Source organism: Ochotona curzoniae, unplaced genomic scaffold, assembly GCF_017591425.1.
Source record: "Ochotona curzoniae isolate NIBS_2020 unplaced genomic scaffold, NIBS_Ocur_1.0 contig_1014, whole genome shotgun sequence".
Lineage (NCBI taxonomy): Eukaryota > Metazoa > Chordata > Mammalia > Lagomorpha > Ochotonidae > Ochotona > Ochotona curzoniae.
In genome coordinates, this window is record NW_024464920.1 from 5,760,177 (window position 1) to 5,785,934 (window position 25,758).

At 44.6% G+C, this 25,758-nt stretch overlaps 1 protein-coding gene across 1 annotated transcript; it reads left to right on the forward strand.

The window, feature by feature from the left end:
- Positions 1 to 19,655: 19,655 nt before the first annotated feature.
- LOC121162444 (olfactory receptor 9K2-like) lies at positions 19,656 to 20,597 on the forward strand. Its single transcript, XM_040989441.1, has one exon. It carries the CDS (start codon positions 19,656 to 19,658, stop codon positions 20,595 to 20,597), a length of 942 nt encoding a protein of 313 aa, XP_040845375.1.
- Positions 20,598 to 25,758: the final 5,161 nt, after the last annotated feature.

Genomic DNA, 25,758 nt, shown 5'->3' on the forward strand with positions numbered 1-25,758 from the left:
CTCAATGCCCTTTCGATAAACGAGGAGTGGGTCAGCGGCGGGGCTGGCTCTTCCAGACCTGGACTACACGCCTACCCCTCGGCAGGCCATGAGAAACTTTTTTTCAAGGTGCCAGCCTGGTATTCATACCCCATCTGTCGTGATTCCAGTAGCCGACCTGACTCTCATTAGAGCAGTGGGCAGGGCCGCCCCTTCCAAGCCACCTCCAGCTCCCTCTCGTGCAGCCTCTCGAGGCCGAACAATCGGCACCAGAGCCGAGCTGATTGTTTCCTATGGAAATCAGCCATGTGCAGCCCCAGGGGGACTCGCACTGCGCTCTTGCACTCATTTTCTCCCAGTATGGACAGAGATGGGGAGGGGGGCTGCGGTGGTGGCAGTTAGCCCTCCGCATATGCCTGAGAGAGAAAAGAGACAGGGAAAAAAATAGAGGAGGGACCAGGAGGGACAGACAGGGGCAGAGAGAGGGTGAAAAGGGACCAGGGAGTCACAACCGAACTGTGCTTGCCTTCGGGACAGATAATTTTGTTGGGGGAAGAGATTCCAGTTTCCAGGGCTTCGAAAACCGAGAGAGGTTAACTGAATTACAGCTAGCTGCCCTAAGCACGAACACGTCAGGATGTTAGCGTAGCAGTGAGATAAATAGATTCGGCGTTCATTTTGACTGTGGCACCATGAATTCCGCAAGCATGTTCCTGCCTGTGGGAAGGCCATTCCTTTTGGCTGTGCTGGACAGAGCTGGAAGGAGCTTCGTTTCCATTGGCTGGCAACCAGTGAGGTCCAGAACAGTTGGCACGGTGTACATAAACCATCTACGCGTTTGCTGCTTGGTTACAAATTTCATCTGATTAGTTGCTTCCAATACTCCCACATGACTCAAACTTCACTGGAATGGCTATGCTTTTATTAGGGGGAGAAAGAATGGCTATGTGGAATCAGGGAGACATTTGGCAACAGGAGACATCCGTGAAAATTCTGAGGCTGAGGCCGGCTCGGGGCACAGTGTTGTCCCCAAGGGGCCGTGTGGAAGGGGCTCCTGGGGCTGGGAGCTGGAGCTGAGGGAGCCGGAGCTGAGGGAGCGGACGGGCCCAGCAGGGCGGAGATATGCTTGCTTTGTTGTGAGGAACCTAGAGGAACCCAGACCCGGAATAACTGTGCCCCTTCATCTGGGTCCCCTACTGCTGAATCTTGATAGCATCTTATCAGAATACTTTGTTCCCTTTATTTATTTTAATTGTAGGGGCCTTATACCTTCTTACTGAATTGTGTAGTATTTCTGAGAACCATCTGTGAGAACCGTTTGAGATTCAAGGCCGCCACTCAGCGGCGTCAACCTGTCCTCGGTCAACCTGAGCACTTCCGGGCGATGACCCCAGTTCTTTCTGCCCCAGAAACACGAGCTCTGCTCTCAAACTTCCCTAGGAGAGTGCCTTTGCTGGGCTCCTTAGAATCCACCTGTGTTCCACTCCGTCCCATTGTAGTGCTCCACGCATGAACTCTATTCCAGTTGTGCCTGATTCCTTGAAGGCAGCCAGAAGGCATTCAGCTCGTTCCTTGGGTATTTTTTTCAAAGATTTATTTATTTATTCTTATTGGAAAATCGGGTATACAGAAGAAGAGAGACAGAGAAGAAGCTCTTCCATTCAATGATTCACTCCCCAAGCGGCCGCAATGGCCAGAGCAGCACTGGTCCAAATCCGGAAGCCAGGAGTTTCTTCTGGGTCTCTCTTGTGGTTGCAGGGTCCCAGGGCTTTGGGCTGTCCTCAACTGTTTCCCCAAGCCACAAGCAGGGAGCAGGATGGGAAACGGGCGGCCAGGATGGGTGCCCATATGGGATCCTGGCATGTTCAAGGTGAGGAATTTAGCTGCTAGGCTACCGCACTGGGCCCAACCTTGTCTTCATGATAGCTCTTCATCTTTGCGATTTGTCACTTTTTCTCTTTGTTTTCTTGTGCCTTAGAAATATATTATCTCCTCCCCGCCCCCCGCCGGCATGCGGTACATCTATAGATACACACACACACGGTGTATGTATTCTAGAGCTGGCTACCAAACACACATACAGTTACTCCTCGATGACTGTACTAGGTTTACCCCAGGACCCCTGGCTCACTACGAGTCCCACGTGCTCCAGCTTGGCACGGTGCTTGCCATCACCTGCATGCTCCCTTGCAGCGTTTTAAACTGTTCTTAGATTACTTACACTATTGGAAACAATGCAGATAGCTGTCATTCTACGTCCTTTAGCGGCTAATGGCAAGAAAAAAGCCTACGTGTTCAGCCGCACGTTCCCTGACTACTTCCGGCCCCTGGCCGGTTAAATCGATGAGTGTGAAACCCACAGCTACACACGGACTGCATTATATTAACATACAAAGCATCTTCTCATCCCTCAACTTTGGAGCTCAAGTTATTCCTCTATCAAGTCAAAGAGGTCTTATCACTGAGCACGCATGCGCATTGATGCACTGGTGTGCTGTCGCCCATTCTATAGCTCTAACGCCTTTCACGGAGGGCGTAGTTTATGCTCACCGGGAGCAGGGAACTCACCTTTAAGCAGAACGTCTTACAGCGTCTCTTCCACTATTTGGATTATAAACAAATGAATTACAGACAAGCTTCTGCACCATTCCCAGTGACCCCCTTGCCTTCCCTGTTCCCTCCCCAGGTGTTAGAACTCCCGCCGTGCCTGCAGCCTGGGACCCTGGCCCAGGCCACAGCCTGCTGGGACCCTGGCCCAGGCCACAGCCTGCTGGGACCCTGGCCCAGGCCACAGCCTGCTGGGACCCTGGCTAGGCCACAGCTTGCTGGGACCCTGGCTAGGCCACAGCCTGCTGGGACCCTGGCCCAGGCCACAGCCTGCTGGGACCCTGGCTAGGCCACAGCCTGCTGGGACCCTGGCTAGGCCACAGCTTGCTGGGACCCTGGCTAGGCCACAGCTTGCTGGGACCCTGGCTTTCCAGAGAATGCTGCGGTCGCTGAAGGTGACAGTTTAAGGAGGGGCCAGGAAGGCGAGTCCGGGGTTGCGGGGAGAGGGGGGCTATTCCTTAGGCCTTTCTTTGGGGTTTAACAGAAGACTTGGGGCAGGGGTATATATCCCTGAAGTTGCTGTACAGGCAGGGTTTTACAAATCTGGACTTAGGACGCAAGTGGGAAATGAAGCACACCTTCTCACTCGGGCAAAGCCTTTTTTTGTTTGTTTGTTTGCAAGCTGAAGCCCCCCTGCAGGTGATCCGTGCCGCTGCCTCCAGGCCAGCCCCTCGCCCACCACACCCAGGCTTCTCCTGTCCAGCATGTTCTGGGATGGGGTCAGCACATCGTAATTTCTAGAATGCTGCATTTTGAGTGGCGGATGAACACTGGGAGGAGTCCAAGGCCTTTGTAAATGAAGGACCCAGCCAGTGGCCGTGCGGCCAGGACAGGAGTCTGCCCTGGTTTTGTTTCCAAGTGTGCCTCTGGCAAGTCATTAAATCTCAGGGCTTAATCCGGGGCGCTGCTGACAATCTGTTCACTCGCGTGCAGCCATGGGTTCAGCCCCTTCCTCTGGGGGGGAGGGTATTCAACGTGAAAATCCCCAGCCCCGGAAGCCGTGCTTTCCAGCGCCTCTTACTGGCTGCCACGGGGAACAACAGCTTAGTTAGGGCTGTGCTCCCAAGTCCGCTCGGAGTGAGACCCGGTAGAGCTCGCTGGAGAGGTGGCACCCAGAGGCCAGCCACTCTCTACCCAGAACGGCCTTCCAGCCACTGGGATGTCATAGTTGGAATCGTAGATGATTAACATGAAAATGCTGATTATAAATAGGAAGTTTGCAATTGGAGATCTTAATCCTGACATGAGAGAAATCCGAGACGGTTCAGTGCATGTCCTAGCTGGATGAGAAAGGGACTCTCAGAACCGGTAAAAAAAAAAAAAAAATCAACACAGGATCTGAGCCTGGCATTGCCGGTTCAATTTCCAGGCACTTTCCACGAGCTCAGCCTGCTTTCCAGCTGTTGTAACACATATACACCCGTTTGTTTCTTTGGCCTGCCTGGGCCCAAAGCACGAATCCAGTCACCCTACATCACGATGAAATAAGGTCACCCAACTCCCATTCCTGCTTCCAAGGTGCTTTGTGTCTTTTTAAGCAAGACAAACTGAGTTGGCTGTTTGGTTAAAGGCGCCAGGCTGGAACCCTGCCTGCCATCTCAGAGTCGCTGGGCGTGAGTTCTAGTTCCACTCCGGGTTCTGCCCTCCTGCCAGGGCACACACTGGAGGCAACAGGCTCTGGCCCAAGTCCTTGGGTCCCTGTCAACCACACAGGGGACCAGACTGGTTTCCTGGCTCCTGACGTTGGCCTGGTCTAGCTCCAGCCGCTGTCAGCATCTGGGGAGCTCTGTTTGTCTTTTCCTATGGTCCTGCCTCTTAAATCCATACGTGGACAAATCAAAGATGCAATATCCCAAGTTCTAGTGGAGGGAGGGAGGACGGAAAAAGAAACATGTGATAAGCATCTCCAAGTTCCACTCACCGAGATAACCGTGTTCTGATGCTAAGTTCAAAACCATTTCCAAAGAGAGGATTTGATAGAAGAAACCAAATTTTGTCACGATGAGACAGATTTAAGCAGATGCTGTCCAAAGGCTGCTCCGGAATCTCATTTGTGGATTTGTCGATAGTAGACTTGCTCTTCACATTCCTGTGGCTTAGCAGCAAGCCTGTCTGGGACCATCTTGTGACGAACTACAACAGAAAACCGTAGATGGCGGAACGCATAAAGCAGAGTAACTTCTCTTTACAGTTTTGGAGGCTGCGGGGGGGGGGGCGGGGTTCACCGTTTCTACTATCCCCTTATTTCAACATCCCTTAACCGCTCCCTGAGAAGGACCAGTCTTTCTTTACAGCTTTTCTCTTCTGATCCCACACCAGAATCACGCTCTATGCTGTGTGGCTTCCAGGCTTCCCCCAAAGGCCACCCTCCCGTTCTGCAGGTGCAAAGCTGCTTCTACGTCTTCAGGCGTCTGTTCTGGCATCACCCCATTTCTCTGTTGGTCCGTGTTGGTCTCAGTCTAGTCTGTGCTGCTAGACTAGAACACTGAAACTGGAGGTCATGGCTAAAGAGCAGTCATGGGTCTGGAGGCTGGGCAGGACTAGAGGCTGGCAGGACTGGAGGCTGGACAGGACTGGAGGCTGGCAGGACTGGAGGCTGGCAGGCGTGGAGGCTGGGCAGGTGTGGAAGCTGGGCAGGTGTGGAGGCTGGCAGGTGTGGAGGCTGGGCAGGACTGGAGGCTGGCAGGCGTGGAGGCTGGGCTGGGCAGGAGTGGAGGCTGGGCTGGGCAGGTGTGGAGGCTGGCAGGACTGGAGGCTGGGCAGGTGTGGAGGCTGGGCTGGGCAGGCATGGAGGCTGGACAGGTGTGGAGGCTGGGCTGGGCAGGTGTGGAGGCTGGGCTGGCAGGACTGGAGGCTGGGCAGGTGTGGAGGCTGGCAGGCATGGAGGCTGGGCAGGACTGGAGGCTGGCAGGCATGGAGGCTGGGCAGGTGTGGAGGCTGGGCTGGGCAGGTGTGGAGGCTGGGCTGGGCAGGCATGCAGACTAGGCAGGACTGGAGGCTGGACAGGACTGGAGGCTGGCAGGACTGGAGGCTGGCAGGCATGGAGGCTGGACAGGCGTGGAGGCTGGGCAGGTGTGGAGGCTGGCGAGGTCCCAGCTGCAGATTTCAAGATGGGCCTTGTACGGATGTGTCCCGCAGAGCCAACACTGTTGCTGACACAGCGGAAGAGCACTGGGGAAACCACTTCCCAGAGTACAACTTGTTCTGGCATTGGGCCTTCAAGACCCAACAACTCCCCAGCTGCCCCCACCTGCTAACACGCTGCCACAGTGAGGAAGTTTCCATCACACGTGTCTTGGAGGGAGTGAACCTCATGTTGGACAGGAGTTACAGCAAAGTTCAGCCATGGGAAGAAGCAGGCTATTGACAGAAGGAGTTAGAAAACAGCCGTTAATGGAAGGAAAGAATTAGGTCAGGGGACGCAGGGTCTGCAGACAAGCTAGGGGGCCTGAGAGGAAATGTCACTTGAGGCTCAGTTCCCAGCCTGGTAAATCACTCCATGGTGTCATTTCTTGTAGCAGTCAGCTATGGCTCTGGGGCAAAGGACAGGTGAGGCCTCAGTCCTGTGAGAAGCCCACCCTTGGAACTCGAAGACAAACTTCTAGGTCCTGTTCTGTCACTACATTTTTCATTGCTTAAGAGCATTGCTTTAAAAACATTTTTTTTTGAAAGACAGAGAGAGAAAGACAGAGAGCTCCTGTACTCTGGTTTATTCCCCCAAACACTCAAGCAGCCAAGGCTGGGCCAGGCTGAAGCCAGGGGCTGGGGGCTGCATCTGGGTGTCCCGGCGTGGAGCACCTGAGCTGTCCCAGTGTGTACCTCAACTGGAAGCTTGGCTCGGAACGTGCTGAGCCTTGAACCCAGACACCGTCATAGAGGATGTGGGAGTCGCAAGTGGTGTCCTGACCACTCCCCACACCCATCCCACCCCAAAGGTGAAGGTGGCTGATGTTTCAGAAATTTCATTTCCTTTGGAGAATATAAAAGGGAAACTGACTTACTTGAACTTCTAATAAATTCATTCTAACTTGGACTCTAATGAAGACATCTCACACAGTCACCGTGATTTCTTCCTTTTCTCTCACATTATTTTTGTGCTAATGTGATATTGATACAGAGAGAACAGATTAGATACAGTTCATAGATAAAATTCTAGGCAAGTTCCCTTTGGACCACTAATCTGACCAAACCTTGGTGGCGTACCATGGGAATCTGCTGCCACCTGGTGGAATTTCAAGCTAACTGCTTGCAGTAGTTCTTGGGAAAGATTTCTGATTTTAACCCAATTCATGAATTTATGAAACTTAAAGTCAGTTATTTTTCAAACATTGATTCCAAAAGGTTTCTACCACATGCATGTTATTTTCCCAACCAGTTCTCCGAAGTAGAATCACATTTTACCCAGATACCACGTAGTCTGTAGGGTTTCCACAGCACCCTGACCTGCTGCTAGAGGGCGCTCAAGAGCTAGGCCAGGAATAGAGTTGACAGGGACTGAGTTCCTGCAAGTTCCTACCCAAGTTCACTGCAAAGAATACCTTAGAAACACTGGTGCTAAAATACCGCTCTGGGAACGTAAGCAATGCATGCAGACACACATTCATTGATATCATTCTTACCTCACATTTCTTCTTAAAAGTGTAATACCCTCCCGGCAGGGGTCTGGGAAGGTTGGTTTCAGAGCAGCTGCCCACTCAGCTCTGGTGTTGGGCCTCAGAGCTCCAGAAGGCTCCAGACGGCTCCAGAAGGGGAGCAAAAGCAATCACAGACGGCACTGAATGAAGTCGCTGGGCCTTCACACAAGCTGTTTCTCCGGCGAAACCAGCTCCGTTTGGTCTATTCCAGTGGCCTGAGTGGTGAAGGCTGAGACTGGCTTCTGAGGTTTTCGCAGAAGCCTTGTGGGCCTCTGAATGGGGCACCTCAGCGTGTGGTAAAGGGTCTGTTGCAACCCTGAACCCCTGAAGAGAAAGCCCTTGGTAAGCTGGAATGTGGGGTGAGGTCAGCAGGTCAGTCCCGGGCGTACTGGGGCCATTTCCTCTGACTGGGAAGAGGGGGAGTCTTGGAGAGTTCAGGGACCCTGCATGGTGGGGAGCCTGGGCACAAATGGCTTCCTAAGAAACCAGCTTGGTTTTCATTCTCAATTCTTGAAACCATCGCTTCAACGCTACGGAAAGCAAAGCAGTGACAATGACAATTTGCGTCACCTTCACGTGTGGATCTACCACTTTCTGGATCTGCTCTTTGCGAATCTCGACAACAAAATGGTGCTCACAGCCCTGCAACCTTATTCCCTTAGCATTCACCTTCTCTTCCACGCCATTTGCTATTTTATTTATAGATTATGCATAAAACATTTTGCATAATTAGGGGCTTAAAAATTATATCATTCTGCCGCAGTAATTTACAACTTACCACCATTCAACTTTATGTTCATTATGTTTGCAAGATGCATTTATATCTGTTACCTACTTACCTTGTGTACTCATTTTAAAAATATAATGTAAAAGTCAGTTTTATGGCTCAAAATTTAAGTTTTTAATTAAATATGCATATATTTAATTAAAATATATGTATAATAAGTAAATATAATAAATAAACAAAACAAATGAAATATATGTATATGTTAAAATATGTATGTATTATATATATATATATATATATATACTGTGTGTACATACAAAAATTTATTCCGGACATATGACCAGAGGAGGAATGGCCGGGTCCTGGATTACATGGGTCTTTGAGTTTCTCAGGTATTTATAAACTTGTATCTATGTTGGTTGTCCCAGTGTATACTTCAAGTATGAGAATATCCATTTTTCCTAATCCTTGTCAGCTCCTGATATAAATAAGTTTATCAGTTTGATAGAGTTGAAGAATCTGTGCGATGGTTGGTGGCATTGGGTGGTATTTCAGTGTGTGACACAGCAGTTAGGACACTGTTGGGGTTCCTGGCTCCAGCTTCTGTTCCCAGTGCTCCCTGGGAGGCGGCCGGGAATGGCTCCGGCACTGCAGCGTGAATGGGAGCATCTATTTCAGGCTCCTGGCACTGTCCTGGGGCAGCCCTGCCTGTTGTAAACACTGGATGGAAGATCTTCCTCTCCCCGTTTCAAATAAAATTTACATAAGTTTAACAACTATTTGGATTTCTCCTTGAATGAGTTGCCTGCTGTCACCGGCCCGTTTCTTTAGTTGTTTCTTTCTGATGCATTTATGTGAAGTGCTTACACTTTCCGCCCAGTAACAGCCTTTGATGGCTGTGAGCATTGCGTGTGCTGGAAGAAATCCAGCCTATAGGTTGTTTTTCAATAGTGTTTCTGGTGTATCTTGTCACTTGTTTTTAAAAGGTTAAATATAATCAAATGTATCTAGCTTAGAGATAAAAACTTTATCCTGATTTCAAAAGCCTTCAATTAATGGCTAGACATTTTTAAACAATTGAATTCACTTCTCTTTTTGGCCATCCTTCAAACATATTCCCTTAGCATGTTAATATCGCTAGGTCTTTATTCTAATTTGAAAACTAAAGAGATTTTGGTTCAGTTCATCCAGTAAGGAACAGAATGGAGCATCCCCAAGTTTGTAATAATAAGGCAAAAACTAAGTAAAAAGAGAGCCCTCTGCTGGGCGCCCTGGCACATTGCAGACTCCAAATCAACACTGCATCTCCATCAGTTACGACCACACTCAGGTACCACACTCAGTTTAAAAAATACATCAAATTAAATAAGTGAAAACATTTTAAAGGAAAACAAGATACCACTATGCGTGAGAAAGGGTTGAAGTGTGTGTTTCAATCTTATAGGGATTCCCCAGTTGAGTACCACTGACATTTGGTGAGAACAGAGTATTCCCTTGAGTAAACTCGGCAGTTCACGCCCATGTGGGTCATGTTGGCACTTGAGTCACTTCCAGGGGGTCTCACTTGTGTCCGAGTGTGGGCCCACATCATTCTCCCTCATCTGATCTTCCAGTCACTGGTGCTGAATCCTGTAAGAAGCGTTCCGCAGCAAGAACTGAAGACCTGACGATATAAGGTTTAGTTACGCCACACCGCGCTGGGGAGTGTTCTTTCTGCCGAAGGCCACCTGGATGTGAAGAACCTAGGCATTTTCTGCCTTTTGTGATTCTGCCTTAATGGCTTGGCTGGGGGCTGTGTGAACCTCAGGCCTGATAGTCTACGTGACACCTGGCAGGTGGTACCTGGAAGGAGGTACCTGGTGTTTGATAAGATTCACAGCCCAATAGCTTATCAATTTGTACTTTTTAAAAGTTGCTTGTTTCAAACCCACCAATAGAAGCCTGCTAAGTCATGACTGTATAATTAATAGCCTAAGATGTATAAGAACTGGGGGGCTTGGGCTCTCGGCCCCCTTCCCTTGGGTCTTCTGGCTCGCGCTTCTTTTGTCCTCCTTGTGGATCCTTGCAGCCTCGGCTGCGGCTGCCTCTCCCCCGCCCAGCCATGCTGGGCTGGGGGAGGTCGCTGGGTTACCTAGGCTAACCTGAATAAACCACCTTTTTGCCTCAGCACCGACTTCAGGCTTGATGATTATCTGGGGGTTTCAAAAACCGGCACAACAGATGTTTATAGCACCCTTCGAGGGCCGTGCAAAATGGGCCGCCCCTCAACGTTTAGCCTGAGCAGGCTTGCTCGAATTTCGCGTCCCTCCTGAGGTTGTCTTGGCCGACTCAGACCAAGTGGTTTTGCAGACCTCATGTGACAATGTGGATGAGATGTTCCCCAGCTTTGCTCCTAGCATGTTGGCCGGAGATACCCGGATTCCGGTGGGCAGTGAGATGAGGACATCATCATAGGTGCAGATTGCCCCCCACCTGTAGCTCTGCCATCCTCAGCAACTCAGCATTACCATCCAGGGTCAGAGGATGCTTGCTGGAGCTGTTGGCTCATCACCCTGACCGAAGGAAGAAGCTGTCCAAACTCTATCTTATGGGCTTTTAAAAAGCAAATCTTTTTTAGAGTGCAAATTTCCAAATACATAGAAAATCGAAAAATATATGACGAAAGTAGCAAGACCTGCATCTGTTGAGACAGCTAATATCTTGACATACCGTATAAGTTGAGGTGTTTTCAGGAGAAGCCAAATACAGTGATTTGTCTTTAAATACTTCGACACATTACTCCAAAAATTGAGAATGTAATCAATTTTTAAAAAAATCTAAAAATATTACTGATAGTTGTAGCTGATCATTTGAGCACAGCGACAAAAAAATCCTTGCTTTCCCAAAACCATGTGTGTTGTTGTCTGGCTCAAAAAAGAACAGATTCAACTAAGGTGCACTCATTGTACTTGGTTCTATGCTTAATTTTTTTTTTTTATCCTGGAAGAGTTGCTCTTTTTTTAAATTATTCTTAAAGATTTACTGAGTTTGAAAAATTTTGCAAGAGGTGTTCCAGAAGGGGAGTCTTTCACATTACCCCTAATGGCTTTGCCCCCTCCTTCCCTGGTTCCTATGTATGCTAGTTGGGCACTGTGGCTCAGTCTGGAATGGCCCACCTCGCCTCGGCATTTGCCAGTGAGTGCTGTAGCCTGCCCAGCCCGGCGCACCCCCAGTTCAAGCTGGTGAGGGTTACAGTCTAGCCCAGCCCAGCAGGCACACAATCCCAGCCATAATGTGTACTTGTGTGTGTTACAACCATACCTGACCTGACCCTCACTGTTCTGGTGCTCAGAATCACCAGTGTGTGATGTGCACTGGTTCATCCTGGCTCCCCCCGCCCCGACCTATGCCACATGTATGACAGTGGGTACATTTCCCTGGCCTGGCCTGGTCTGCTCTCTATAGTGGTTCATGTGCTCACCTGCAGGGACTCTGTCCTGACAGAGGAGTTTCCCAAACTCCTCCATCAGAACCTCTCCCAATGCCAGATCTTACGCATATTGGTGGGTCCATGAGCCAGCCCTGCTTAGTCTACCTCCTGTCCTGTCAGGAACAGTGGCCTTCCCTCACTGGCCTTCAACCCATCCTGGTTCTTACTGTTGGATGTTTCATCCCAGCCAAGGCTCATCCACACCCAGACACAGCTCACGTGGCTCAGTAGGGACAGAGACCTAGCCTAGTCTGTCCCACATCTACCCTGGTCCTCCAGAACACCAGATGGTGCTGGAGTCTAGCCAGGCTTGGTGCGTCCAGTCTCAGCCCACACTTGTGCCAAGGGAGACTGTGGTCATATCCAGACCAGAAAGCAGCCCCCACTCCAGCTCCCACACTCACCAATTCTAAACCCAACCCAGCAAGAGTGTCCTCTTAGCTCCTCAACTGGGGCTGTTCCAAGCTATAGATGACATGCACGCCAGTGGTTGCTTTGTCCCAGCTTGGCACAGCCCCTCATCTCTCTTGGCCTTTGCTTTAGATGCTGTGGCTTAGCATCCCTAGCTCATGCAGACCAATAAGTGTAAGAGTCTAGCTCAGCATGACCTGTGCTCCATCCTGATTGCTATTTTTGCTTGTGAGCTAAGATTTGCTCGGCCTTGCCTGGTCTGCTGCCTTCCATAACCAACCCGTACATTAGCCAGCCATTGTAGCTACTTTTCCCAGCTTGTCCGACCCCCAAGCCTGGATCATGTGATCACCAGCAGGAGCTATGACCTACTAGGGATTTTCCCAAGTTCCCCCACTTGACCCACTCCCAGACCCAGTTCTCATACATGCCATTGGGTGTTAGGCCAGTGCCCAGCACAGTCTGGCCTTCCATTTGGCCTTGCATGAGCTGGTTAATGTTTCAGCCCAACTCACCCCACACCCTGTTTTAGGATGCACATTCAGGTGCTGCTGCCTTGACCAGCCCAGACTGTTGTCAGTTCCTTTACCCGTGAGTGATGGTAGGTTCCTTGGTCACATCTAGCTTAGCTGATCACCACCCCAACTCCTGAGCTAACCAGTGGTACTCATATTTCCACAGGGTTTGGCCCACACATTCCCCCACAGAATCTACCCCTAGAAATGGTTCTCTCATGTGCTGGTTTATGTCATGGCCACCCCTAATGTGACCTGTCCCCTGATCCAACATTCTGTCACGTACTAGGATCTGGTCTTGCTAGACAAGCCTCCAGCCTAAGCTTTTGCATAGACTGGTGTGTGGTGATCAGCATTGTTCCGTGCAAACAAATTCTACACAGGACTCAAAGAAGGCTGGTATATCAGTCTGACCCATAAGGATCATCTGATCTCTCTGCTCCAAACCACCAGATCTTAGTACCCTTGCTTACCTTCAAGGAAAAGTTGCTTTGTCATTGGGAGTCCCTCACGGTTGATTTGCAACCCAGAAGCAGAGTGGGCTTATCATGGAGGTACCTAAGCAGCAATTCATACCCCAAAACTCATGAGCTTGCCTCTCCTGGCGGTCAGCTGGCAGAGCATCATTGCAGTGGCTGGAATCAGGGCTCCAAGAGTCCGACCCATCCTGGGACCTCCCAACAGCCAACAGGCTGCTGGAAGTTCTCCCACCCAGACTTCAAGGTCTCTGACTTACTTCATTTTTTTAAGAAGACTTATTTACTTATTGAAAGGCAGAGTTCCAGATAGGGACACACCCTTACCCCCCTCGCCCCTCCCAGATAGCTTTCATCCACTGATTTACTCTCTAGATGATTCCAATGGCCGGGGCTGAACCAGGGCAAAGCCAGGAGACAGAAGCATCTTCTATCTCCCACATGTGTAGCAAGAGCCCAGGTGCTTGGGCCAACTTCTGGTCTGTTTTTTTTTTCTGGGACATTAGCAGTGAGCTGGATTGGAAGTAGAAGAGCTAGCGTAATTTTTTTAACATTGGCTTTTTCTGTATTTCTGCTGGTCTTTTACTCTGTGTGTGGATCAAGCTGTGTAATCTCAATGTAGCTTCTTAATACTGTTACTAATTCTATAACCATCTCATGAGCTCCAGATGTAACCTTGAGATAGTGTTTATGGTCTTTGAAAAGTGTCCTCTTTGTATTTTATATTTACCACAATTCAGGGTTTCTGGTGCATCAGATGCTAATCTTGCAGGGAATAGAACACAATTGTACTTTATTTCTGTTCTTTTTCTCTTTTGGTGAATATTTGTAATTAATGTTTTCAAGTTGGCATTTAGTAACACACAATACTGAAAAAAGTAGAAAGTTAGAGAAAAACAATACAAGGGTTTTTTTGTTCACTTCTGGTTTCCATAGATACAAAGGATGCTCTCAAAGCTAAAACCCAAACATAATCTTGCAAACAAACATGAAATTTATTGTTTCATTGCTTTTGTGTGATATTGTCATTTAATCCTGCAAATTATAAACACTACATGGTTGCTTAATGGTTAAGATTACTATTTCCGTAATCAAAATTTTGGATTAGAATTCATTCTTGTCTCCTTCTTATTAAATTTCTCTGCAATTCTATTTCATCATCCCCTCAAAGAAAAAAAAAGAGGGAAGACATGAGCGATCAGAACTATAAATGAATTGTTCTCGGAATTAAGATTTAATCTGTGTGAAATGTTTAGAAAAAGCTTGACACAAATTGAAATTTCCATTCATTTATTATATTATTTTGTCATTGCTGTTTACCTCAAAATCTTTTTATTTTTGAAGAATAAGGAACAATAAATGAATTTAAGAATAAAAAAAAACCTCGATCCCTTATGATGCACTTCAAGCTGTGGTTGCTGTTGTAGGATCTTGCAGAGCAATTTACTCTGTGCTAAGGAAGCTGAGAATTTGGTTGAAAATGTAAGATGATGTACATGAAACAAACGATGTGTAAGTTGGTGCTGCTATGTGTGGGGTTGAGCAGAATTCCATTACAAAGAGAAGTGGTTTCAGAAGGGGCTGCTGTAGTGAGATAGCGGTAATACTGGAGACGTCTAAACTGATAGAAATTGGAACCAGACTGAAGGAGAGGGTAATTTAAAAAAAGATTTATTTATTTTTATGGGAAAGGCAGGTTTATACAGAGAGAGACAGAGATTTTCCATCTGCTATTCACTCCCATAAACACGGCAATGGCTGGAGCTGAGCTGATCCAAAGCCCAGAGTCAGGAGCCTCCCTAAGGTCTCCCATGTGAGTGCAGGGTCCCAAGGCTTTAGGCCACTCTCTTCTGCTTTCCCAGGCCATAAACAGAGAGCTGGATTGCAAGTGAAGCAAGCAGGACATGAACTGGCATCCATATAGGTGCCATTGCCACAGGATGGAAGATTGGCTCACTAAGCTTCCATGCCAATATGGGAGAAGGGTAATTAGGGTAATTTAAATCCTCCTTTGAGGCTTTCCCAGGTGTATTAGCAGTGAGCTGTTTTGAAAGCAGAGCTCTCGGGCCCGGCGCGGTGGCGCAAGTGGTTAAAGGTCCTCGCCTTGCACGCCCGGGATCCCATATGGGCGCCAGTTCTAATCCCGGCAGCCCCGCTTCCCTTCCAGCTCCCTGCCTGTGGCCTGGGAAAGCAGTGGAGGACGGCCCAAAGCTTTGGGAACCTGCACCCGCGTGAGCTCTGGGATGCTGGCATCCCATGTAGCAGCTTACCCCTGCTGTGCCATGGTGATGGTCCCAATGCTAGGATAGAAGCCCATTAAAGCTGCTGTTAGTCCATGTGGATTGTGTTGAAGGAGGAGACGGTGACAGGGAGATGGACCTGTGTGCTTGATGGTTGACAGGGTAACATATTTGAATCTTTTGTATTGATTAATTAATTTGTCTACTACTAGTATTGCCCCTTCTTGAATGCATTTATTGCATCTTTTAACATGAGAATGTTATCAATGTTCTATTCTATGCCCAATAATAGCGGTTTGCCAAAAAAAAAAAAAAAAAATCAGAAAACTTTTTCACAAATTGACTAAATAGGGAAAAGATTTGCTAATTCTGACCACAGGGAGTTAACAGAAGGGGAAGAAGTGAGTTCCCAGAGGACAGGGAGAGATGCTTGCCATGGAAATTCTGCAAAAAGAAGAGAGATGGAACAGTAGGGGACATTACAATCACTCAACGGTGAGCAGGTAACTCCTGTTGTCAGCAGGCAGAGGTTGGAGGGACACCGTTTTTTATTTGGTTGTTTTTGTTGTTGTTGTTTGTTTGTTTGTTTTTAGGAGCAAGACATTAGACGAACAGCAGGGAGGAAACACCATCTCAATCAAGTGAGTAGAGGCTGCCATGGCCCTTGTATGCCTGAGGGATTTTATCAGAGGAATAAATCCTTGATCCCCATTGACCTTGAATGTGTCTGGGGCGGGGGTGGGGGTGGGGACAGGGTGCTCACTTAGGTGTGTGGAGCTCTTCCCTTCCCCTACTCTACCAAGGCACCCTGACTCAGTTTGCTGAGGCAGAGCACCGGCCAAATTCCTGTCACTTAGACAGTTGGCCCTGGGAATATCAGAGCTTTTTCCATGGATGAGAAGGGTTATGGGACCGAGAGTAGATGTCTTGTTCCATTGACTGTGAAATAGGCTGTGTGATGGGTTGTGGCTGGGTCATTGGGCCATGACTGTGTCTGGCTATGAAGGCTTGGAGTTCTGCATTACACCAGGGATGGATGGATCCTGGGTGTGGCTCAGGTGTCTGTGTAGTGAGGTGCCTGGGAACTGTGGGCCTGTCCTGGGTGATTGGCTCAGCTTGACAGAGAGAGACTGCTGAGTCAGCGATCACATCAACAGACAGCAGCGTACTCCCTGCAGAGCTGTAGAATCCATATTCTTTACCTCAGTTCAAAGACAGATCCTAAGCAAGTATATACAGTTGGGATACAACATATAAAGAATCATTAAGAATTATTCCAAACAGTTATATGCTAAAACATTGGAAAGTCCAGAAGATAAGGACAGGTTTCTGGATACATGGAATGAGCCAAAATTGAAGCATGGGAGATAGACCTGAATAGACCCATTACAAAGGCTTAGATTAAATCAGTAACAGAGACTCTCAATTTAAAAAAGCCCGGTATTGAATTGTTTCAATGTTGAATTCTTCCAGACTTTCAAGTAAGAACTAATTCTAGATTTTTAAACTAATCAATACAATTAAGGAAGGGAACTCTTCTCAATTTGTTTTATAAGATTGGCATAACCTTAATTTTACCACCAGAAAAAGAAGAAACAGATAAGAAAGCTATAGATTAATATCCTTGATGAATGTAGATGGCAAAATACTTAACAAACTATTTGTATTAGAGCTAAAAGCACATTTAAAAAATACTATTCACTCCTACCAAGTGATATTCCTCTTGGGATGCAGGGTGCTTTACTACACACAAATCATTAATCATGACACTAAACATCAACATAATGAAGAATGAAAATCCCAGGATTATCTCGACAGAAGGAAGAATTTGAAAAAATAAAACATCCTTTCCTGATAAAAACCTAAAAAAAAAAAAAAAGAACTAGTATACATCAATGCAATAAAGGCAATATATTATAAAAAAAAAAAAAGAAAGAAAAATTAGCCACCATCCTATTGAGTGCAGAAAAGCCAGGAACATTTCTTTTTTTTATTATTTTTAAATTGGAAAGGCGGATATACAGAGAGGAGAGACAGAGAGGAAGATCTTCCGTCTGATGATTCACTCCCCAAGTGAGCGCAACGGGCCGATACTATGCCGATCCGAAGCCAGGAGCCTCTTCCGGGTCTCCCACGTGGGTGCAGGTTCCCAAAGCTTTGGGCCGTCTTCGACTGCTTTCCCAGGCCACAGGCAGGGAGCTGGGTGGGAAGAGGGGCTGCAGGGATAGAACCGGCGCCCATATGGGATCCGGGGCGTGCAAGGCGAGGACCTTAACCAGTTGCGCCACCGCGCCGGGCCCAAGCCAGGAACATTTCTATTTAGATCTGGAGCCCAGCAAGAATGCCCACTGTCTCCACTATTATTGAATATAGTTCTGGAGGTGTTAGCCAGAGCCAGTAGGCGATAAAAGGAATCAAAAGGGATTCAAAATGGAAAAGAGGAAGCCAAATTATCCCTATTTACATATGACATAATCCTGTATATAAGGAAGTGAAAGACTTCACTAAGAGACCATTGGAATTCATGAGAGAATTTGTCAGATTTATATGATATGAAATTAACACACAAAAATCGATATCATTCCTGCATACTAACAATGCTATGGTTGATAGAGAATTTACAAGATCTGTCTCATTCACAATAGTCACAAATAAGCTTACGTACATTGGGGTGCATTTAACCAAGGATGTGAAAGATCTCTACAATGAAAATTACAAAATATGAATGGAAGAAATAAAAGGCTCAATACTGACCCAGCAACAGAGCTTTAAACAAGAATATTTGCAAACTAGAAATCATTTGATTGTTGCCAAAAGCAGATCTTCATAAAAGTTAGGGTCACTGACTCCAGAAATGAGAAGCATATGAAGCAATTACATATTGGTCTTTAATTTTTGAAGGGATATTGGAAGATAAAATGGAAGAACTAAGGAAGCTACAGAGATCAGAATTTTGAGTCAAGTCAAGGGTGGGTGGAAGTTTGAGAGAATCAAACTTTGGCTTAAAAGAAGGAAAACTTTTAACAAGGAGTCTGTCCAAAAGAACTTTGTGTTTGTCCCGCGAGTATTCAACAGGTGGAGAAACCACTCTATTTGCTCTTGTGCAGTCCTCATGGGATGGCTGTGAAGTTTGTTCTTGTTAAGAAATTTAATTAGTTTACTTTCATCCCTCTCTCAGAGGAGCTTTGTCTTCCAACTTCTGAAAAACTTTATGCTGCAACCTTCCGACATAGTTTCATGGGATTAAAACCCGCATTAGCTGAATTCTGCCAACTGATATTTTTCTAGGTCATCAGGGACCTGGGAGTCTTGTGGCTCCTCTTAAATTTCCATTTTCTTTCCCTCTTCATTCAGAGGCCTGCGAAACACACCACCATGGGGGTGAAAAATTTTCATGGAGTTTGAGTCATAGATTTGTTGGCACTAACTCAACCTGAGTAGACAAGCAATCACAATTCTATGAGAAAACTGAAGAGATTCCTAGAGCATCATTTTAATTCTTTGTTCATAAATACAATTGTGGCAGTCTTTCAATCTAAATCATACCCAGAAAGACCAGCATTGAACAACAGGTAAAGGGAAATCTAAGTCCTTGGTCATGCCAATGAGAGCACGTTGTGCCATGCCGGTGAGGGTTATTATTTTACTGGCAATTATTTGAGATAATAGATAGCTTTGGTTTGCCTAATATATCTTGATTTCCAGGGTGAAATTAAAATTATTTGGAACTCCTCAGCTTCACTTGAAAAAAAAAAAACCTTCATAAGACACTAAAGAAAAACCCATCAATTCAGGTAGGAATAACTATAAAACAATAATATTTAGTTTGGTTCTATAGTGAAGTATCCATGAGCATATTCTAGGTGCTAAAAATACATTTTGCTTGAATTTCATAATGTGTTCTGCCAAACTTAAAGAGTATCAAAATGAGAACAAACCTGGAGAATTCATAATATAGTCCTTAAAGGAAAATCACAGCTAAATTTGACTGAGAATATGATCACCTGTATGAGAAATACAGTCCTGGTGGTGTTTACTCTCTCATCTTCTTCATTTCACTGCTCCAGATAATCTCATCTTCATAAAAGCCTCCTCTGATCTTTATTTCAATTATTTCATGTTTAGTATTCGCTTTATAATTCTGTATCGATGAAGATAAAATTTCTAGTCTGTTTTCTGTAGTTTTACGTGAAAGCTATAGGCAATCTTGTTGTATTTGTACTCAACTAGTTTAGGCTGGAATGGTCAGCTTTTCCCTCACAGATCCATTCACGACACATTTCTGAACCTACGAAGTTATGACACTTGGGTGGGTGTTTGTTGTAATACCTAAGAGGAGTGTATTGATACATTGCATTGTATAAAATTCTCTGCCTTGAGTTCAGATTTCATTTTATCCAGTCGTGTTCCCTTAGGCAAGTCAAACAATCTCAATCTTGAGTTTGCTTTGTGTAAATTGAATGGGATAACGGATGTGAAAGCATACGTCAACCCTGAACTATTCTAAATGTGTTTAACAGTGTTATCTATGATACTAGAGAGTGAGTACAACATTCATCCGTTGATGTTTTCTTGTCCATTGGAGCAGAGTTTGGCCATGGGTGACAAGGGAGGAGACAACCGTTCCGAAGTGACCGACTTCATTCTTGTAGGCATCAGGGTCCGTCCAGAGCTCCACAGTCTCCTCTTCCTGCTTTTCCTGGTTATTTACGGGATGGTCCTTCTGGGGAACCTTAGCATGATCGGAATCATTGTGACTGACCCCCGGCTGAACACACCAATGTATTTCTTCCTAGGCAACCTCTCCGTCATTGATCTCTCCTACTCCACTGTAATTGTACCCAAGGCCATGGCCAACATCCTTTCTCAGAAAAAGACCATATCCTTCGCAGGCTGTGTGGCTCAGCTATTCCTCTATGCACTTTTCATGGTAACTGAGGCCTTTGTTCTGGCAGCCATGGCTTATGACCGCTTCATTGCCATCTGCAATCCTCTCCTTTATAGTGTCCGCATGTCAAGAGGTGTCTGCATTCGGTTGGTGGCTGGTTCCTATCTCTGTGGCTGGGTCATTTCCATCCTCCAGGTCAGTGTAACCTTCTCCATGTCTATCTGTGCCTCCCGAGTCATCGATCATTTCTACTGTGATTCAAATCCACTTGAAAAGATCTCCTGTTCTAATATCTTTATCAACAGGATGGTGTCATTTAGTCTGGCTGTCCTTATTATTGTGCCCACCATTGTTGTCATTGTAGTTTCCTACATGTATATTGTGTCTACGGTTTTAAAGATTCCTTCCAGTGAAGGGAGGAAGAAAGCCTTCTCCACCTGCAGCTCCCACTTGGGGGTTGTCAGTTTGCTTTACGGGACTGTCTCCTTCGTGTACCTCACACCTCCAAGCAACCCGGAACTTCGCAAAGTAGCTTCAGTATGTTACGTTTTGTTCACGCCTATGTTGAATCCCTTAATCTACTCTCTAAGAAATAAGGATGTTAAAGATGCTGTGAGAAAAGTCTTATGGAAGAAAAAAATTTTGCTCTAAATCTGCTTCCGCTGGGTTTTTTCTTCGACTGACTATGCCTGATCTTCTAGACTTAGTTATTTTTAAACTCAACTTTATTTAAAGAGGAAAAAGTCATACAGCTTCTCAACTGTTTCATTCCACAACATGATTTGCTTTTCCATTTTTGTTAACAACAATTGTACATATTAACGGGGTCCAATGAATGTTAATTATTTCCTGTAAAGAATGTTTCATGTAAGCAGTTTTGTTTCCTTCAAAGCAGTATCAATTCTGAGAGTTCTGGGCATTCATAAAAGTATGCATTTTTGAAGATCTGTTTCTCACTTTGCAGGTAATATTTTGTTAAGTAAATGGAGAAGTATGCTGCTTTATTGCTTTTCTTTCTTGTATGCTTAAGCAAAATTAAGATAGAGAAAATACTTCATACTGTGCTTAACTTGAAAACTGTGTATCCTCATTGATTTACATCACACATGACACGATGCTGGAACTGTAGTTTGATTTAAACACATGTCCAAGATGGAGGAATGTGTGTGCATGTTGAAGAAGAAATGAAAAGGGAACCTAACCAGAATGTCCTTCGTTGAACTGAAGAGGCCGAAGAAGAAACATAGGAAAGTTGATTTTATTGGATGTAGATTAAAAAAAAAAAACATTAGTGTTACTTGATACAGCCAACTCTGGTTTGATCTAATATAAGTGAAAACATCTTATAATGCTTCCGATGTTTCTCAGCTCATGACCTCTATGATTTTTTTTTAGAGAATTAAAAAATGACTGGTTATGAATGTACAATAAGTAAAAGTTTTGTATGGAAATGAAATCTGCTGGAAATCTTAGTGAGACATATGTTCATGCGATTGATGTGAATAGTTGGATTATGTATTATGTGTGTACACATGCAGTTTGATTATCAGGTAACTACAAAAATGTGCTGAGCCCTAAACATCAAACATCAGTTGAGAAAACAGTAATTAAGAGAACATCTTATGCTTGGTAGGTAGTTAAGGAGGCCAGGTTCTAGGGATATTCATGCCAAACTTGCTGTTATGCAAATAATCTAAATAATACTAAATGACAATTACAATGCCCAAGTCTGGACAATAACATCACAGACATAAGCTAGATTTAAAAAATAAAATATATTTGCCAATTTCATCCATATACTTAACACTGTAAAAACTTAAAATGCAGATCTTTGCCTGGTCTCCTGCTATTTTTATTTAGGTAATAACATCTCCTTTGATGAATGCAAAATGGCACCTGTGTAGGCTAATATTTTTCAAAAAAAAAAAAGGATTTTAGATTATAGTTGTTTTTAACTAAGAGAAAGAAGGTAAAGAACTTAATATTTGAGAATTAAATGCATTTCCTCCTCCTAAAATCTGCCAATCTATTACTCTTCTTGATGCTTAATTTTATTTATTTATTTTTTTAAAATTAATGTTTTAGGAGAAAATAGCAATCGAAATCACTTGAGAAATCTTTGGATCCATTTGAAGTTTTTTTAAAAATCTGTTTTCATTATATGCCCGTTGGCTTTAGATTGTTTCTCTTTGATAAATGTCTAAGTGTGACTTAACAAGATGACTTGAGAAAAGCAGAAAGGGATAAGAATACACCTTAAGTCCGCTTGCTTTGACCGTAAATACACAGCTTGTGTTTCCTGCTTTTTAGTTGTAACGGATCACAGTATTTCAGAGCTTAACGTCATCAACAGCTCTGAATGTATGAAGAAATTCAGAAAAGGTGAAAACGCAAGGCAGAAGGCTCTCAGAGATGTTGATTTCAGCTATTATTTCTTCAGTCTTTTTCCCAACACATTTTCCTAAATAAGTTTTTGGGGAGAGTGGGTGTTTCACAAATCTTTTATGAAAAGCAAAACTTCATTTATGTTTTTGTTGTACTTGTGCCATTGATATTCCATCAGAGCAACCCACAGTCATACCAAAGTTTTGTTGGTTCTAATGACAAAGTATTTTCTTTTTTAAGCATGCATGGGTTTCTTTTGAAACATTGTTACATCTAGAATGTTGGAAGATCACAGATCACATTCTGTGTCATGTACCTTGTACATCAGTTTAGAGGTGATTTCTGAACTATAAAAACCCATGTGGAGAAAGATTTCTTTGGTGCTAGAAAGTTGAGAGGTTGAGAATTGCCATCAGGCATCTCAAACACCTTTAACTTACTTGTACTGTATTGATTTAGCTCCCCTTTGGACAGAATTTTGGGCCTACACATGTATTTATTGTATTGTAACATTTGTTGCATTTGTCTTCAAATGTGTGTTGATGCAGAAGTTTGGTGAGAACATTTAGAATATTTTCTGTTATTAGGATTCAAAGATTCTCTGAGTCAGTGGCAAATGATAATTAAACATTTATTCCAATTTCTTAAATCTAAGTTAAGGTGACAAAATTAAACACTGTAGACTAGCTCCTGGAGCTTACTTCATTTGTGTTTCCTTAGGATGGTTTGAACTCATTTGGGAGATGTATCTTCTAGTGATTGGAGTAGCTGAGCTGATAATGTGTTGCAGAAATGTAACATTTGACTACTTCTGCACAGTGCTACTCCCCATTATCATGAGTTCAGAATAAGCTGTCATTTTGCTTGATTTTGAGATGTTATGCAGATTATCAAATCAATAAAATTTTTGAGTGTTTCTGAGCTAGTGTTCTTGTAATCTCAGTGAGGACAAAGCTGCTGATGCCTGGGGGTGGGGGGGGGGTGGGGGGGGAGCAAGAAAAGGGAAGAGATGAGTTAAAAAAAAATGAGTAGTACAGTAAAGTTCTTTTGTCTTTTTCCCAACACATTCCCATCTGGGGCTGGGGGCTAACCTGGTAGGAGTTCTGGAGGGCTTCCCTGATCATGTTGAAACACCTGCAGAAACATCCAGGAGACTGACCAGACAAGGCTGCAGCACCTGCAAAGCAGTGCAAGAACTGGAGTTGCATGTGGTCCAGGTAGTGTGACCCAGATGGGAGTGGGTCCCCTGAATCACATGAATACTGTGGACCACCAGGATCCTCATCTTGAGGATCGTCTCATGGTCGTGTGGGCCAACGATAGGCTACATGTTGTGGGACCAGGCCATCCCCACTGCTAACTCCAGAGAAATGATGAAGAGCACATAGATGCACATAGAAGACAAGACAATCAGCATCTATAATCCAAGACCCCAAGTACCTCTTCAAAGGATGGAAAGAAAAGCAAGTGGCACAACACTTCATACCAAGTTCTATGGAAGCCACTAGGCCTGTGGAGATCCTGAGGCATATATGGACAACCAACTATTCTCAGAACTTAGAGAGAAGAGGAAGAGTGTCTGTAGAATAGTATATGTCACCTGTTACACAAAGACCATTCATATAACCCTCCCAGGGCATTCTTCCCTTCTCTGAGGCTCCTGAGGCAGCATCAACAGACCATGTTCACTATCTAGGAGTGGCACAGAACTCCCAACAGGCTTGACCAAAAACTATCTTCACCATGACAGCTGATAATCAAGCTCTCCTCAAAAAAAAAAAAACCATATGGAAAAGATCCTTAAATGTGCACGAGGAAAAAATCAATTGACATATAAAGAGATGCCAATTAAACTCACAGGAGACCTCTCACAGGAAACTCTATAGGCCAGAAGAGAATGGAGTGACATATTTCAGATCCTAGAAGAAAAAAAAATTGTCAGGCTAGGATAACATACCCCGCAACACTTTCATTTGTCTTCAAAAATGAAATAAAATTCTTCCACAATAAAGAAAAGTTAAAAGAATATGCCTCTTCTAAAAGAAATAATGCCCAGCAAAACCAAAGACAAATGCAAAGTACATCCCAGTGAAATAACAGAAGACTAAATCAGTGAATAACCCATTGCTAAAATGACAGAACCAAATTACCACCCACACATATTAACCCTGAATGTAAATGGCTTAAACTCATCATATCAAACATCACAGACTAGTAGACTGGATTAAAATACAAAACCCATCCATTTGTTGCCTACAGGAGACACATTTCACTAACAAAGATCAGTGGAAACTATATCTCATGGATTTTTTTTGGTTAGTTTTATCTCTTCAAAACACTTCCTTCTGATTGAATTCTTCAATGACTCATGGATCATACAGTAGCATCATTTTTTTCAAGAAGGTTCTTGATTTTCTTTTTCATTTCTTCAGTGACACATTAGTCATTCAGTAGCATATTATTTAACATCATGGTGTTGTTGATTCCTTCCTTTTTCTTCTCATTAATATTGTTTTGTAGCTTTTTATTTAAGGGGATGTATAAGAACGGTATAATGGGTACTATAATATCTATTAGCATGTTATTTAACCACATGGTGTTATTAATTTCTTTTTTTTCTTCCTATTGTTGATTTTCTATTGTGACTTTTCATTTAAGGGAATGTATAGTAACTGTGTAAAGAAGACAATCGTATCTAGTAGTATGTTGTTTAAATTCATGGTGTTGCAAGTTTGTATTTTTCTTCCTGTTGTTGATTTTGTAAAGTGGCTTTTCAATTAAGGGGATGTATAGTAACTGTGTAATGAAGACCATCATATCCAGATATGAGGATACAATGCAGTATGCATCTCTACTTTCAGACAAAGATGGACTCCCAATGAAACTGTTTACTATATCTTAACAATAGGATGCTGGACACCGTGCCATTTTCCATGCCTGCAGTGATGGTCATAGGACTGTGTATGAAGAACTATACTATAGCAATGTTATAGGCGAACTCAGTGAGGGGGTAGAGAATTGGGGAGGGGATAAGGGAAATCCCAAGACCTATGGGACTATATCATAAAATGATGATAATAAAATTAAACAAATAGACCATGTCCAATCTCCACCACTAACACAGGCTGACAACAAGGAGTAGTGTACCTTCTTCTATTGCAGATGCATTTCAATCACCTCCCCCCCTACAACTCTCTGACCCTCTTAACCCATTCCAGAGGCTCACAAGGGTTTGCAATTCCTATCCCTTCACTTTTTTAGTGAATATCATAAAAATAATTTTGCTATGCCATAAAAAATTAAAAATGTATAGTAGATGTAAGCATGGGCATTTAATGTAGTAATCAAGGTCTTGCTTGGGCTGCCTGCACTCCCTACTGGCGTGTCTAGATTCGAGATCTGACACCACTTCTGATTCCAGCTTCCT